Source organism: Labrus bergylta, chromosome 10, assembly GCF_963930695.1.
Source record: "Labrus bergylta chromosome 10, fLabBer1.1, whole genome shotgun sequence".
Taxonomy (NCBI): Eukaryota; Metazoa; Chordata; class Actinopteri; order Labriformes; family Labridae; genus Labrus; species Labrus bergylta.
Window position 1 is genome coordinate 27,097,035 of NC_089204.1, and position 16,039 is coordinate 27,113,073.

At 40.4% G+C, this 16,039-nt stretch overlaps 1 protein-coding gene across 1 annotated transcript; it reads left to right on the top strand.

The window, feature by feature from the left end:
* The first annotated feature begins 599 nt into the window (after positions 1–599).
* zgc:172136 (uncharacterized protein LOC566376 homolog) lies at positions 600–15,800 on the top strand. The gene is made up of 14 exons (XM_020632806.3): positions 600–718; positions 6,223–6,407; positions 6,529–6,619; positions 9,895–9,974; positions 10,222–10,298; positions 10,436–10,631; positions 10,752–10,907; positions 11,724–11,789; positions 12,282–12,350; positions 12,461–12,635; positions 13,141–13,425; positions 13,557–13,688; positions 14,285–14,352; positions 14,447–15,800. The coding sequence occupies exons 2-14, from the start codon at positions 6,234–6,236 to the stop codon at positions 14,729–14,731; spliced, it is 1,854 nt and encodes a 617-aa protein (XP_020488462.1). The 5' UTR covers positions 600–718; positions 6,223–6,233; the 3' UTR covers positions 14,732–15,800.
* Positions 15,801–16,039: the final 239 nt, after the last annotated feature.

The following is a 16,039-nucleotide window of genomic DNA, read 5'->3' on the forward strand; positions in this document are numbered from 1 at the left end:
ACAAGAAAGAGGAAGAGCGTTGAAACACTGGCAGACATAATGGTGGTTGGAGGGGCCCCCAATTCATTTTTGCCTAGGGCCCCAACAGACTCTAGAATCGCCACTAACTAAGGACACTTGACGTTTAAATAGAAACTTGAGATACTTTGTCATCCCAGATCTGCCCCTTGATATTAGACACCCTTCCGGGAGGTGCATGCAATTCTCGACAGGGATGCATTTCTCGGCACAATATCTGCATGTACATAAAGATATAGGATATGCTAATTAACCCCTGACACATTTCCGGGAAAAACCTGTAATCGCTGACAGGAAGGCTTCTAGTGTTCGAATCTCCTTCTAATTAGCATGAGTTCACTGCATCAACGCAAAACAAAGGGGGGGTATACCTTTAAACTCTTCATTTAAATATTTTGATATATCTATCCATGCCTTAATAGACGGCTAACTTTGATTTGATAGTTACACAGACATGATATAAAACTTAAAATGTGTATTAAACAGTGTTAAAATATTAAGAACGCTTCCAACAACAAGTAACCCCCCCCCGTACTAGTATGAAAAATGGTATGGTCCAATCATTCGGGCTCCTCCGTTGAAGAAGTTAGAGGGGGACAAGTTAATGTTTTTATCAGCTGAAGCAGACACGGTCGTGTGTTTCATCAAACTTGTGAAGACTTTAAGGCTTTAATCTTCACTACCTTTGCTCTATGTTACGGTAAGTCTTTTACTGTCTTATTTCAAAGTAGCTAGATCCCAGTGATGCACTTGTTGCGCGTGAAGTTACGGTGGTACCATCCCATCAACGAGCACGCACTTACGTTACCGTGTTAAGAAAGTACGAGTACGTTTTGCGACTTTAACTTCTCCTGCTTAGTTTCTGAGATACATTACTACTTAATAATTTGCCTAATTGGTTTACAAACTTAAGGCAAAGGATGCAACCAAAACAGAATAATGTACAACATTGTGTCGTTTTAAGTAAACGAGAGGGTGTTCTGTCGAATAGTGCTACCCACAAATATGGTTCCATATATGATATCATACAAATACAATTAAACGTCTCTACATTGCTGTGTAAGTATTTTAAAACTGTATTATATCGTGTTTGTGTTTTACAACTGTTGTTTCTCGGGACATATCCCACTTGTACTCATGGATATAAAATGATTTTAATGTTTGACACAAATTAAGAAACTCAGATTTTATTTCTTTCAACAAATTAGAAATGTGTTAAACGAAACAAATGCAGTTTGCAAGATAAAGATCAGTTTATTATGTCAAACATCATGTCAAACAGTAAGAGGAAAACCTGGGGCTAAAAATGAGTAATTTGAGGGATATTTGTGCAAATATGGTCTACAGGTCTGAAACTGAGACTGAATTATTAAATCCATAAATGGAAATTAAAGAGCTTTTTTGTAAGTTGAAAAAGCTTGCTATTCATGCTGTGCTGAGCCAAATGATCTGGCTCATTGAAAACATAAACATTTCCCATCTCTGGTTGCATTAATGCATGATAAGCTAATTAAAATAAAAAAAATTGTATATCATAATATATGATTTAACTATTTAGATGTTTATGCGCTTGGACCAGCCTTAAAGACTTTTTTTTTTTTTCTAGATTTCAGGGCCAACTTAGGGAACATAAATCACTGAGCCCTGACTCACTTATGCCTGCTTTGGCTGTGAGTCAAACCTTAGAAGAGGTCTGCTTCCCCCCCCCCCCCCAGCTGAAAAGTTGGTGTACCCTATTGTTTTCATGTGGGATGAGTCAGAGCAGTGATGTTCCCCTGTTTATTCAGATACCCCCTTCTTATCTCATTCTTTGATGGTTTTAGCCGGCAGTGCGGAGGAGTGCTTGTGCAGTGCGGCAGAGGGGATGTTGTTTTTTCCCAACAGCCAGCAGTGTGCTCAGAAGTAGGGATTATGACAGTCTTGGAGGGGAGTTAAGACGTACAGATGGCTGCTCTCATGTGATGCCAGGTTTCACCCTGGTCAGCAATAAGGGGATGTCTGCAAACTGCAGCCAGCACTGTTGTTGTTGTTGTTGAGTGAACTCAGTCAGAAGTAAAGAGTGGTGGAGTTTATAAAGCAGCGTGTATTGTGAATGTCTTGATGAGAAAGGTTGGTATTAAGGTCTCTTCTCATTCTTAGTTGCTCAATATATTCATTTTTTACACCAGGTGTTGTCAGTTCAGGTATATTTTGATACAAGCTTATTGATAGCTACCACTGCTTTTGCTTTTAATTGAATACATGCTTCCTCTGTTATTCAATATGGGTTATTTCTTGTAAAAAAAAAAAAAAAGTAGAATCAAGTTTATTTTTGAGTATTTCAGTTGTTAAAATTGAATTGAAACGTTATTCCAGCAGAACGCTCTTAAGTAAATCTGTTTCATTTTCTTTATGCAAAGGTATTCATAAAAAACAACAAGATACAGAGGAGAAAGCAAACAAAGCATTGCACATGTAGTTACAGTCTTAATAACTTTTATTTATTTAGCACACACAAACAAGGTTACAAAGTGCTTTACAGAATGCTTACAAAGAAAAAAGTAAAATAAAGCAGGACGTGAATTACTAATCAATCTTTAAAAAGGCCTTCCTATGAAAATATGTTTTAAGCAAATATTTAAAAACAGGTAACGAGTTTGCCGGCTTGATGTCTCCGGGTCTTCGGGTAGGGAGGTCCAGAGCTGAGGGGCTCTGGTGGAAAATGCCTGGTCACCCTTGGTTACCAGCCTTGACCTAGGAACAACCAATGACGGTGCTGTTGATGATCTGAGGTCACGGCTTGGAGCGTAAGGTGTCAACAGTTTTGTATTAAGAGGGGACCAGACTGTGTCGTGTTCTAAAAGTTGTTAAAATTACTTGTTTGCTTCGTAAAGATAAGTACCAAGGCGGTTACATTTTCTAGTATTAGAATCGCTTTTAAAGTCAGGAAAACAAATGAAAAGAAACCAAAGGCAATCCAATCTCTTCTGTGAAACCTGTTTGTAATTTGGGTCTCATTGCTTCACACAGTTGGTTTTAGATTGCTCCAATATGTCTGCATTGTGCAACCTCATATTTCAGATCTCAGTAATAAAAGAAGTCATTTTGATATATTCAAAGATTCAGTTCATAGCTTCTGTGTTGAATTTCTTGAATACAGAACTGAATACAAAGTACATAAAACAGTGTTTCAACGAATCAGAGTATAGCGCTATAAAACTCTGAGTAGAATCACACATTTGGTCTTCTATCTGCAAAAGCAGCCGAACACTCAATAAGCAAATTCTCATCAAATAGATGTAAGCGTAATTGATATTTCTAGTTCTGTTGAGTTTCTTTTTTGCACCATTTCCTACAGTTATTTAATGTACAGTATAATTATCAGACTGTGTCATAAACAAGTCAGATGTGAAAGCTACCGGCATTTCTGGTTTTGTGTGTTTGCGCTGACACACAGACATGAGTGAGGCTGTGTTTGAACATGTCCAAAAATGATATTCCCTAAGATGAATGGTTTTCCCCCTCTGAGCCAAGAACATTCACTTCTTGCGTTTGCCACAACTTGTGCAACACTTAATTTATATGAAATTTTATTCTACAGGATTTATCAAGACCTGTTTCTCTGTTACATCTAACCCTATGCCACCATTCCTACATGGTTAGGTACTAAAGAAAACACATGTATGTATGCACAAAGGAAGAGCATGTTGTTTGGCTCAAGGATCCATTTCCAAGCTGGTTTCAGTTTTCTCTGTTTGAAAAAAAAGAAGAAGATTTGTTCTATTTCTTACTTTTGAGGAGATTTGGCACAACACCATGCAACAAACGGAGCATCTTCCCTTTGGTGTATTTTTATCTTTTCTTTAACTGGTTATCGTCCAGAGCACGGTTTAAGGGGATCAAAGTCGGCGGTGCGGCAGTAATTAACTGGATTAATTGATTCTGAGACGTTAATCAGATGAGCCATGTACCAGTTGGACTCTGGGTCAGGGTAGTGTGGCAAACCTCGGGAGAGCCTTGGTTGCCAATACAACACTCCCGTTTGCCAAGCCCATTTCTGTTTGGTATGTTAAGCAGAATCCTGTAGTTATACAATTCCTTTGAATAACTTTGTGTCGCTGCAGATTCTGTTGGAATATCAAAGGCATGCACGAGGATTATCTAGTTGATTGCTTCTAGTTAAGGGCTATTATCAGGATTAGAGTTTGGTAATCTCGTCGCCCGGTGCCCAACTATTCCCCTGCTTTTGTTGTGTTGGCCGGTTATTTTGGTGAAAATGCTTTGAAGGTAGACTAATTAATGTCATAAATTGAAGCATGCATTGAGTATTTTTTTGGAGAGGATAATTGTGATGGTAAAACATTCTGCCCATAGCTCCACAGAAGGCACACACCGTGTTGACTTAATGTTGGTCGTGGGATAATATGAGAATATCTGTCTGAGTATTGGATTGTTGTTCCTCCAGTACAGCCTAAAATGTGGTATCTGGTATCTTTGAGCGTGCCTGATCTGATACTATAATGTCCATGTCCCACTGAAAATGATCAGGTTTAAGGGAATTCATTATGTGGCATGAACAAAAACCCGACAATGCAGACAGTGGTAGTAAAGATAGTAATGTTTGTAAAGGTAAGGAGTCAGCAATCAGAGCTTTTCCACCAATGATGTCATTGTTTAAAACCCTCTGGTGTTGGATGAGTTCTCTCTGTGTTAGGCTTGTCATGATACCAGGATTTTAAACTTCCATACTGAGAAAAGTTAATTGATTTCATATCTGTTTCGAAACCACAGTAACAAAAAATAAAAGTAATTGGCATCCAATATCGGTAATTTCTAGTTTTCAATGACAATAAATTGCGAGAAAACATCTGCACACTGTCTTAATTGCACAAATACATTGGCAATGGGATTTAGGATGGATCCACTCCTCTAAAACACACCTGTCCTATGATATAGATTAACTTTATTTTCAATATTATTGATCATAAGAAGAACAGAGATCGTATCGTTTTAAAAACTTGGAATCATAAAGTATGATGATCGAAGTATGTATCAAACAAATCCACAGTGTTACTCCTTATCAGCCAAAGGAAGGACAGGAGTCCAAGACAAGTTTCTCTTTGGAGGCAATAAAGTATATCTCATCTCATCATTTCTTATTGTAAAATTGGTAGTGCTGGGAATCTTTGGGTATCTCACGATTAGATTTTCATTCTCAGGGTCACGGTTTGATTCAGAATCTATTTTTGCTTGCTGCTCCATTTTCTACTGAGTTAAAGAGCTAGCATTAGCACTTAGCAGGGAGTGAATGATTAGCCAAAAGTAATCAAATATTTGGAAGTTATGAATCGATTTAAAATCTCAGAAGATAAGAATCTTGATTTTTCCATAAATTATACATTTTTTCCACCTTTACAAATTGGCAACTATAAGAGTAGGGAGAAGATTGTATCAGAACATCTGTAGTTTTTTGTTGTGAATAATCGACAGTAAATCTGAGTCTTGACTCTTGACATAGAAAAACCTAACTTATGTCAGACGATGCTAGGAAAAATCAAACGATATGGATACCTGCTCTGATACCACGGCAACATAAATAGAAGTCCAAAACACCCAATACCGGGGAATTTCATGGTTTGAATTATTTAACGTTGCAATCAAACTCCTGAAGACTGTCTCAATTGCAGAAATGAATCAGCAATGTTTTGTTAATGAAACGTTTAAAATGTAAGATCTGAAGTTATTTTGAAGCTTAGATACTTTTTGAGACGATCAATTACAAAGATATGAATGAATGATTTATTCATTTAAGAATAACAAGACTCAAAGATATTTGTGGAAATAATCCACTTACAGAAGAAAACTGTACATGTTTACACTTGTCCATTTCACACAATGACATTCAAACAATCGATGACTAAAAAAAGGAATAGGCTGAAGCCCAAGGCTTATTTCTGCCCATCCTGTAAAATCCTTCATGTAAGTCAGAACATAAGCAATCCAACAAAAGATAAGAAAGAATGTAATAATATGTGGTACCGAAAAGTTTGAGAATCCAAAACTTTGACAACTTTTTTACACCTAAGACATTTTTCTAGGTGAACTTCTTTCTTGAACTTCGGTCTCATCTTAAATTCCAATCTTCTTCTGTCATTATTCACATTTAGCTATCATTGAGTCATGATTACTTCAGTTCTTCTCTTATCTCATTCTTTCTTTTATTAGATACAACATGGATGAAGTGCGAGGAACCGATAAAGATTGACGTGTCAGAGACTGAAAAAGAGAATCAGAGAGATAGTGCTCACCACAGACGTTCACAAGACATCATCATGTCGGCCTCAACGAAGCAGGAGAGAACCATTTGTGTTCTCCTCCCCAACAAACACCAGCTGGACATCACAGTCGGGGTGGGTGTTTTAAAACCTCTCTTACTGTCTGATTTGTTTAGAACTACAATGTTACACAGTTTTTACATCTTATGAATGTGCATTGAATTCAAACCTCTACGTCTTTTTTACCTTTCTCCAGCCGAAGTCCACAGGGCAGGATGTGTTCACCCGTGTGGCTGAGCTTATTGGAATCAAAGAGCTGCACTTCTTTGGCCTCACAGTGGTGAAGGGTAAGCTCACTCCTCATTGACCCCTCACATCCAAACATCAAAAGACTGCTCACTGGAGATGTATGAAAATCAGACCCAATACCCATTGGATCATTACCGATGATTAAGATAACAATTTAGCCGATTGCAGACGCAGATAACAATTTTCTTCACTACTTCTTTTGGTGTAAGACTCCCACAATGCAACATTTCCTATCATGTTTGACCACAAAAACAGGTCAGAGTTTGTCCAACAGGTGACTTTCTCATCCTTCCCCTCCAAAAAAGTAGATGGGGTACTAAATGCCAGCATTAAATTGATATGACACAACAGATAAAAATCGGCTACACATTATTTTCCTTTTAAGAAAAAGCTAAAGACCCAGCTCTTTCATGAATACCTACTAACTTAATGATGATGGTCTCCATATTATTGATGATGATGATGGTAATGACGATGGTTTTTGTTTGATAACGACGACTTATAAGATGGTTTCTATACTGATTAGAGCTCTCAAGAACTGCCCTCAATGTTGTGCTTTGCCTCTGGTCACTTCCTGTCAGCACCTGTGTGTCCAATCAGACTCAAAGCTGATCGTTTGCTCTTACTCACATTGTTCTCTTTTTTCTAGATCCTTGCTTGTGTTGTTCTTACTCTCTGATGTACGTCGCTTTGGATAAAAGCGTCTGCTAAGTGAATTGTAGAACTATTTGTCTATAAACAAGGCCGATATTAATCCCTTCTGCTCACACCAGAGTTCACAGCTGTATTTTCAGAAGATTATAAAATATGACATTCTTGTTCAAGGCCTCATTGTGGTCGTCAAGTAGTTGTGACTACAAATGAATTAATCTTTCTGATGTTGTGTGTTGATTGTCCTGCTGAAGTGTGTCATTATTGAGTGTTGTTTTGTGTTTGTCTCTCCTGTTACTTTAATGTCTTTGTTTCGTTTCTTTCTTTTTATATTTGTTGTCTGTATCGTATGTCTACCACCTCCTCGAATCGAGATTCATCTCAAGGAATAAACACATTTATGAACTAGGAAGGTTTCTGAGACAAAGGAGTTTTGCAGTGCCACCCTTTAGAAAGTGTCTTTTCATGTAACATGGTGGAAAATGTTCTCTGCCAATTGGCTACTTCATCAAAACCCAAACAATTTAATTCCTCCGACCCCAGTCTGCATAATTGAACGATGTAATCCACTTTAGCCCAGGAGCAAAGTTCTGAACTTTCTATTTGCATGTGTCCCTGCTCCTTTTCCCTCGATACAAACACGTTGAATTGCCTCCGTAATCTTGTGCGGCTCACCACTTGAACAAGCAGCCTTTTGTTTTTTGTGGTGTTGGTTCAGCGATCACTTAGGGCCTGGATTCCTGCAATATTAACTTCATTAAGCCTGGAATGCACCCTTGCATTCCTCCACTTCACTGAGGGGAGGGATGGATTGATGATGGGAAGAGGAGGGTGGGCGAAGAAAGAGGGAGCTGGCTGGTCATGACACAGGCGCCTTCCTAAACTCTTACTCAATCGCCTCAGTGAAGGATGAGAGGTGAAAGGAGGAGGTGTGAGTCAGAGTAGGGAAATTAAAAAAAGCTGAAAGGAGGGATGGATGTTTGAAAGAAATGAGTTGTGAAATAGCTTGGTGAGAATGATTTAGTTGGACAAAAGAGATAAGGTGGATCAAATAGAAAGATGCCCATGTCATGACTCATGACAACTTTCTCATCAAATTCTGCAAACAGCTTTTAAGCCCCTGGCAAGTTCCAAATGTATTTAAAAATGAAAGGGGACATATGATGAAAAATCCTCTTACACAGTTTTTCTGAACATATATCTGGGTAACCTGAGTGTCTACTGACCCACAAAATGTGAAATAAACCCATCCAGTCCTTTGTTTGTGGTCTGCACAAGTCTTACAACACAGAGGAAAATGCTCTGTTTCAAATGTGCTCTCCTTGTGATGTCACAGTGGGATTCTGGTAAAAAAATAAAAAATAAAATCCCCTCCTCTCCCCTGGTATCTCCACCCCCAGCCTAGAGCAAAACTTGTGCAGGTTCGGCAATTTCATTCTCGCTACAGAGGAGTGATGTCTACGGGGAAAACTCAGGGGGGGGCTCATTGCATTTAAAGAGACACACACACCAAAACGGAGCATTCTGAGAGAGCTGGTTTATACAGGGTCACAAACCTCCTCTGGTGCTTGATTCATGTTATATTTTGACCAAAGCACAGCACAGATGTTTCATTTAGACCACGGGGAGTGTTTGAAAAGGTTGAGAAGGTTGGATAATATGTCTTCTTTAACCCCAGGTTTCTCCCGCTGCTTAGTCGTAGGCAGGTGAATGTGTATGAATGGGATTAGTTCAAACTGTTGGACACATGGAGGTCTCTGGCATCAGGGTGTGAATGGGTAAGGTTTGGCATGCAGTGAAGAAGCTCTTTGAGTAGTCAGAAGACTAGAAAAGAACTTTACAAGCTGAGGTCCATAAACTATTTCCCATTTGTCTACACGTGCATGCAGAAGTCTATTTTATGGAGATTAATTGAGGCTGAATCGATGACTGCAGATGGAAGCTGGGATTGCATTACAGCTGACACATTCTACCTCTTCTGTTGTCCATATAGACTGTTTGCTAAAAACTACTTGGACAATAACTGAAAACCAGAACCATTCAAATCTACCTTATTCCTTAAAGGTTTCTCCAAAGCTGCCCACCAAAAACATTTAATATTAGGATAGAAAGGTCTGCTATGTTTCATACATTTACCCTTCTTGGAAAAAGACAGGAGAAATCATAAACCTGAAATGTGTCGAAGGAACAGTTTTTTTTAAATCTTGTTCTATTTTTAGAACTTGCAATTTTAACAAAGGCATTTTAATCTTTCTTCTTAAGGCGAGTGTCTTGGTTTTTCCTGTCTTTTTTTAAAGATCTGCTCATCATACCCTTCCACCAAAGAGCATCGTCTTTTTTTGTATTCTGACTTGTTGAAGCCCTCCTGCTCAAAGACTTGGTTGTTTAACCAACAGAGCTCCGGCGCAGGGTTTTTGTCTATGCTGCTACGCTACAACTTGAATTACAGAATGGATACATAAACATTAGCACTATTGTCATTTAGCTTCCTGGTAGCCTCATTCACAAATTATAGAACAAGGGCTTATTTCTTTTACCCTAATGAATCCCATTGTTGGGGCAAATTTCACGCTTGGGTACATCAGGGTTTTGTTTGCTTGCTAACTGTCTGCTTGTTTCCTGATTGTGTTTCCCCCAATACCTCCCCCCCTCCCCCCTCCAGACAATGAGCACATATTCCTAGACATGGAGGAGAAACTGAGCAACTACTTTCCTAAGCAGGGCAGGCAGGACACGGGAAAGGTAATGCAGCCTGTTATGAACACTCAAACATTTATATTTGATATTTTAGGAGCGATATATTTGATATGTTTTTCTTGCTCTAACCCCTCACAAGTTCTTGTACGCATGAGTTAATTGGGAGGCACAGTTCAGTGGCCTACATGCCCCAACTTTACATTTAGCATGACAAAAAGATGCTAACACACTCAGGCCTTTTCTGACATGTCTCTCTCTCTCTCTCTCTCTCTCTCTCTCTCTCTACACACAGGGATCACAGAGGAGACTCTTGCCGCTGGTGCTCTGCCTTAAAGTTCAGTACTACATAGAAAACGGTCGACTGCTATGGTATGTCCGTCCAGCTCAGTCTTCCTTGCTGTGTTTTTGTTTTTCTTTCAGTCCCATCCCATCTTTGTCCTCCTGTTTGACATCTTTTGTCTCCCTTCCCTCCAACGCCCCACCCTTCCTCTTTTGGGTGTTATTAGTGAACGAAAGGCACGGCATCTCTACTACTCTGACCTGCGGGAGCGGGTGCTGCGCTCTGAATGTCGTCAGCAGGAGGAGGTGTACTTCCAGCTGGCAGGTTACGCCCTGCAGGCTGACCTCGGTGACCACCCGCTGCCCAAGAGGGATATGGAGACGACCCCATACTTTGAACCCAAGGAGTACTTTCCCCCCTGGGTAGGTGTAACTGTGTGGTGACAGAATTTAAAAACACACATACATTTGTCTTCATTTCACTTAATATACTGCATTTTGAGCTTTTCCTTAAAACATTCCTGTCCTATGTTCCTCCCATAGATCATAGCAAAGCGTGGAGTAGACTATCTGCTCTGCCACGGGCCCAAGGTGCATCAGGAGCTATGGGGCATGTCAACTCGTGATGCCACCCTGCTCTTCATCAGGGAGTCCTGCAGACTAGAGGATGTGCCCGTCACATTTTACAGACTGCAGAAGGTATGAAGTCAGTTTAGTATTTTTAGTCTCATTCTTAAAGTACTGATTTTTCTGGGAGACATCTGTGCACAGGGTTCCTTACAGCTTAGTAAATATATATTGAAAGATGCAAAAATCAATTGATTAATAGAAATGTAACTAATCTGCAACTATTTTGATAACTGATTTGTTGTTTTAGGAATTTTATGAAACATTTGCTGCTTCTAAAATGTAAGAATTTGTTGCTTTTCCTTGAAGAGAGTAAATTGCGAGTCTTTGTTTTTAGACTGTTGGTCAGTGAAGAAAAAGCAGTTTGAAGACATACCATGAATTTGTAACGAGCTTCTTTCCAAACTTTTTGACCTTTAAAAACTCAACAACCTATCGATTAATCCTGAAATTGTCAGCACCTGAATTGCCGATTAAAATAAAGGTTGGTTGAGGCCCGGTCTGTATTATTAATTGGATGAAATGAACTTTGTTTTCAGCACATTTTGAAATAAAAGCCCCTTCAGGCATTTTTTCTTCCCCCACACTGAAATACCATCCCCTTTTAATATAAATACATCCAGTGTGGCTTCATTTGAGCTGTGCTGGACAGGGCAATTATGTAACCCTGTATCTTTTCCAATTTATTGTCCTCCCCATTTCAAAACCACTCATCCACTGAGTGATATTTTGAAAGCTGGCCCAGTCCATTGCGTAATGCTCTCTGCTCTTTGGATGTGTTGTCAGCAGCAGCCCCCGTGTTTCTAGGCGAGGGGCTCAGCTGTGGTAAAGCTGTCTTATCTGAACTGCTCAGATGCCTGTCTGACATCTCATCATTCATTTGTGCAGGACAAAAAGGAAGAGAGAGGAACAGCTCTGCTCGGCCTGACCCTGAGAGGAATGCAGGTTTATCAGGTGCGTGCATGTGTGAGTGTGTTTTTCAATGCACAGCATATACGTCAACACATGACGTGCCCGGGGAGGGAATCTGCGTTTGCTCAAAGGTTCAGTCTTTGTATCTGCCCCGCTATAAAACCTCTGACCAGACGTGTGAGGAATGTGTGGGATTGCCACCAGCAGCGGTGCATGAGTAGATAGGAGCCGTCCACTCTGCCTGTCAGTTGTTTGATCTGTCCGTCAGGGGGCCATCTGGGGGGATTAGGGCGCGGGGCCTGGCTGATTAAAGAGCCAACAGACCGTGAGATATCTCGAGAAGCTCTTGGCCTCTTTGCCAAGTCCAGATGGCTCCTGCCAACAGACAAGACAACTGATTATTGATCACTAATTTGAGGATAAAAGCAAGTAGCTTACACGTCATGAAGGCTGTTTTTCTTTTTTTTTAAACACAATAGTTCAAGAACATTTTAGCTTTTTCTCTAATCTCTGTGTGTGTTTCTGTTATCATAGGAGGTGAACAACATACGGCAGCTGCTGTACGACTTCCCCTGGTCAAACGTGGGACGTCTCACCTTCCTGGTATGCCCGTTTTCTATTTCTCCCCTCAGATGAGGTGGAAAGGTTGTTTATTATTTAACGGCCATTAGCTGTATACACTTCAGTATTTGCAATATGTCGTTCCTATTCAGGGTAAGAAATTTGAGATCCAGCCAGATGGTTTGCCTTCAGCCAGGAAGCTGGTTTATTTTACCGGCTCGTCGTTCCGCTCTCGCCACCTCCTCCTGCACCTGAGCAGCAGTCACCGCATCTACCTCAGCCTCCAGCCGTCCCTCAAACACCTCCGCCAGCTGGAGGAGAGCGAAGGTAGGAGAGCGATATGTGAATACAGTTTGGTACCTTTAGTTTGGCTTTGAGCTATTTATATTCAGCTGAAATATATTTAACACGTGAAGTCAAATGGTTAAATTAGGGTCACTTTTATTAGCCTGTACCTTTTTGAAATATTTGTCATTTTATACTTTTATAGTACATTTGTTAGATTTAAACTATTTGGAACAAACTTGAGTTAAAGAACAAATGAATCATTTAAGAGAAGATATCATTGTGATGCCTCATATTGCTCCTTGAATGAAAGAGTTTGTCAAAGATCTAAATATAAAAACCCGTTTTCATAAAGTTTGGCCGTTGGGTAAAATGTAAATAAAAACATGATGGGATGATTTGCAAAACATTGAAACCCCATATTTTATAGAAAATAGCACAAAGACAAAACATACCAAATAAAATTGAGAAATGTCATTATTTTTGTAAATAAATGTCCAATTTGAACATATTTCAAACAAAGTATTTTTTTTTTTCCCAATTTTAGAGAAGAAACGTTACAGAGAGTCGTATATCAGCGATGACCTCGACTTGGACCCCCCGGGCAGCGAGAGCAGCCCCGGCCTGTCCCGACGTTCCACCAGCAGCTCTGGAATCGAAGCCGACGCTCGACAACACAGCCTCTCCACCGAGATTACCTCCATGGAGGAGGAAGGTCACCGGCGGGTCGAGAAGTGTTTCAGCTCCGCTACCAGCCGTGGCAGCTCCTGTATCTCCGGGTTCGACGCAGGAAGTAAAGGCCGAATGGAAGACGAGGGCTGGCAGGAGGAAGGTGAGAGGCTTATTACACTGAAACACTATTAAATCCATCCCCTCTGATTGGACTTTAATATGATTATATAGTTTCAGAAAATGAGAAATCATTTTTCCTAACCTTTAATGTATGTTTTTTTTTTTTTGAAGAGATTGAGATCAATGTAGAAAGCCCAAAGGAGGTTCTCGTTGATGACCCTGATGAGATGTTCCAGCTGGCTGATCTTCTCGATGGAGTGTCGGTGGATTGTTCAGTACTTTCCTCAGAGACTTGCTCACCAGGTATTAATCCCTTGATCCTGCTGGCATATAGGGCTTTCACAAACTCCTGATAGAGCAGGAGGAGCTGCATGTGTGGACGCAAACAGCTGTATTTTTTTGCTCTGACTTCCCCCGGAGTTTCTCTTGCAAGACCTCTAGTATTTATTCTGCAGCAAGTCGGAGTGAGCTGATGTGAGAACTCAGCAGGATATTATCCGGAGAATTGGCCTTGAGCCATTGGGAGGGGGAGAGAAGTTTATATACCACTCTTTTTTTGGATGTTCTAACTTCGTCAAATTACACAGAGCATTGATATGAAAGCAAAATATTCTCATTATAGTGTCGTATAGCGGACTCTGTTGCTTTGTCTGCTACTTCTGCATGTCTTACCTCGGGAGACCCCCCGCCCCCCCTCCTGTCTGACAGGGATAGTCTCCCGCTGTGAGGAGCATATGTAAACAGCCAGGTCAGGAGAATATCCAGAGCATTCCTCCTGAAATGATCTGACCTCATCCAGATGTTTCCAGGAGTGCAGATGTGAAAACGGCTATACAGATTAATATATGTGAAAAAATAGTTCTTAGATTTTGAATCTTGTCATCTTATTGGTTCTACAGAAAACAACACGTGTCCCCCAGAGAGCGGTGAAGATCTCGTAAATTTACGGAACAAGGAGTTACAACAGGTAAGTGACCCATCTTCTTTTTTTTTTCTTTGCCTCATTCTGATTCCTCTGTTTTCTCTTCTTACCGCCTCTCCTCCTCCTGTCTCTGTTCCAGATACCGAGGACTCAAGTTTGCGTGGATCGGCACAGCCACAGTTTGGATGACGTGCGTCTTTTCCCGACCCCGGCGTCCCTTGGGATGACACTGCCTCCCGATTCCTCCCACAGCTACACCTTTGGCCTTCCAGATGCCTCTGCACACACAAAAACCCCCGTCGATCACTGTCAGTACCCCCTCTCACACTGCCAAGGCAAACCCACCTTCTACGGCCGCAGGTCGACCAACTGCCTCTCTCTGCACACGTTAGGGGATGAGCAGTTCCAGGAATTCATACTTTGAGCACGTCCACAAACACACCTGCTCTCTTCCTTTATCCACATTGCAACCTAACGCGAAGGAAGCCAACGTATGAATGTCTCGGTGTTTTTTGACAGCGAGGGATGTGTGCGCTCCAAACTGCAGAGAGACGATATTTTATAAGGGACCTCTCACTCCTCTCAGAAAACTCCTGTCCTTCATCAGCATTTAAACCACAGAACTACAAAAGAGCATATTTATTGATGTTGTACATTTTGTAAATACTTATTGCAATATTATTTTTTTCAAACATTTTAACCACGCCCACATTTCTAATCAACGCATTTTGTAAAGTTCACACGGTCCTTTTTTTTAAAAGAGTCTGTGTAAGATGTACTGAGGGCAGAACATTTTGATAATAAGGCATTTTTTAATATGATGCGGTTTCTGGGGCCACGCGGTCGTGGGACTTAATTTCCTCGCCCTCAGTCTGTTTTGCTAATGTAAACAATGCAATTTCCTTGTTGTATGCAGAGGGAATCTCTATAAGCCGCAGTGCTAATGTTTGTACTCCTGTATTGCCTTGTCCTCTTGATTTTTACAATCATTTTTTGGAATGGGTTTTTATTTTTGTATAGTCTGCTCTGTCATGCTTTTCCTATTAGTCTGCCACTGAAATGGAGCTGCCGATGTGGAAAATTGAAACCCCTTTACAGCTGGTCATGCATTCACCCCAAAGCTTTCCTGTTCTATACTTGCCGCCTGCTGTCGTAATTAAAACAGAGAAGTATTATTTGTAAAGCACTATTTCTGTAACCAGCAAGTGTATAATGAAGCTGCAGAACTTTCATGTTATGTAACCCCCCCCCCCTAAAACAAAGAGCCTTTCTGTCTTTCTTCTATCCGTCATATTTTCTCTGTTTTGTAAATGATAATTGAGATTCAAAAGAACTCCTGGTTTTTGTACGATTTTAACTCAAATGGGAAAAACTTTTATTCAAAGGCAATTTTATATTGACATCCAATTTTATTTCACAATACCGAACAAAACATTTTTATCTGCAGCAGTGTTTTTTATATGTGAAAATAAATTCTTGCAATTGATTAGAAACATTTCTCATTCTTAAGTACTGTTTCACCGGTCTCATTTATTTAATAGCTTCATGATTTGATACATTTTCATGGAAACCCTTGACTTAAAATTATCCATCCATTTTCTGTACCGCTTTTCCCGTTCAGGGTCGCGGAGGGCTGAAGCCGATTCCAGCTGCCGTTGGGCAAGAGTCAGGGTACACTCTGGACTGTTCACCAGCCAATCACAGGGCTGACATTGAGAGACAGACAACCAGC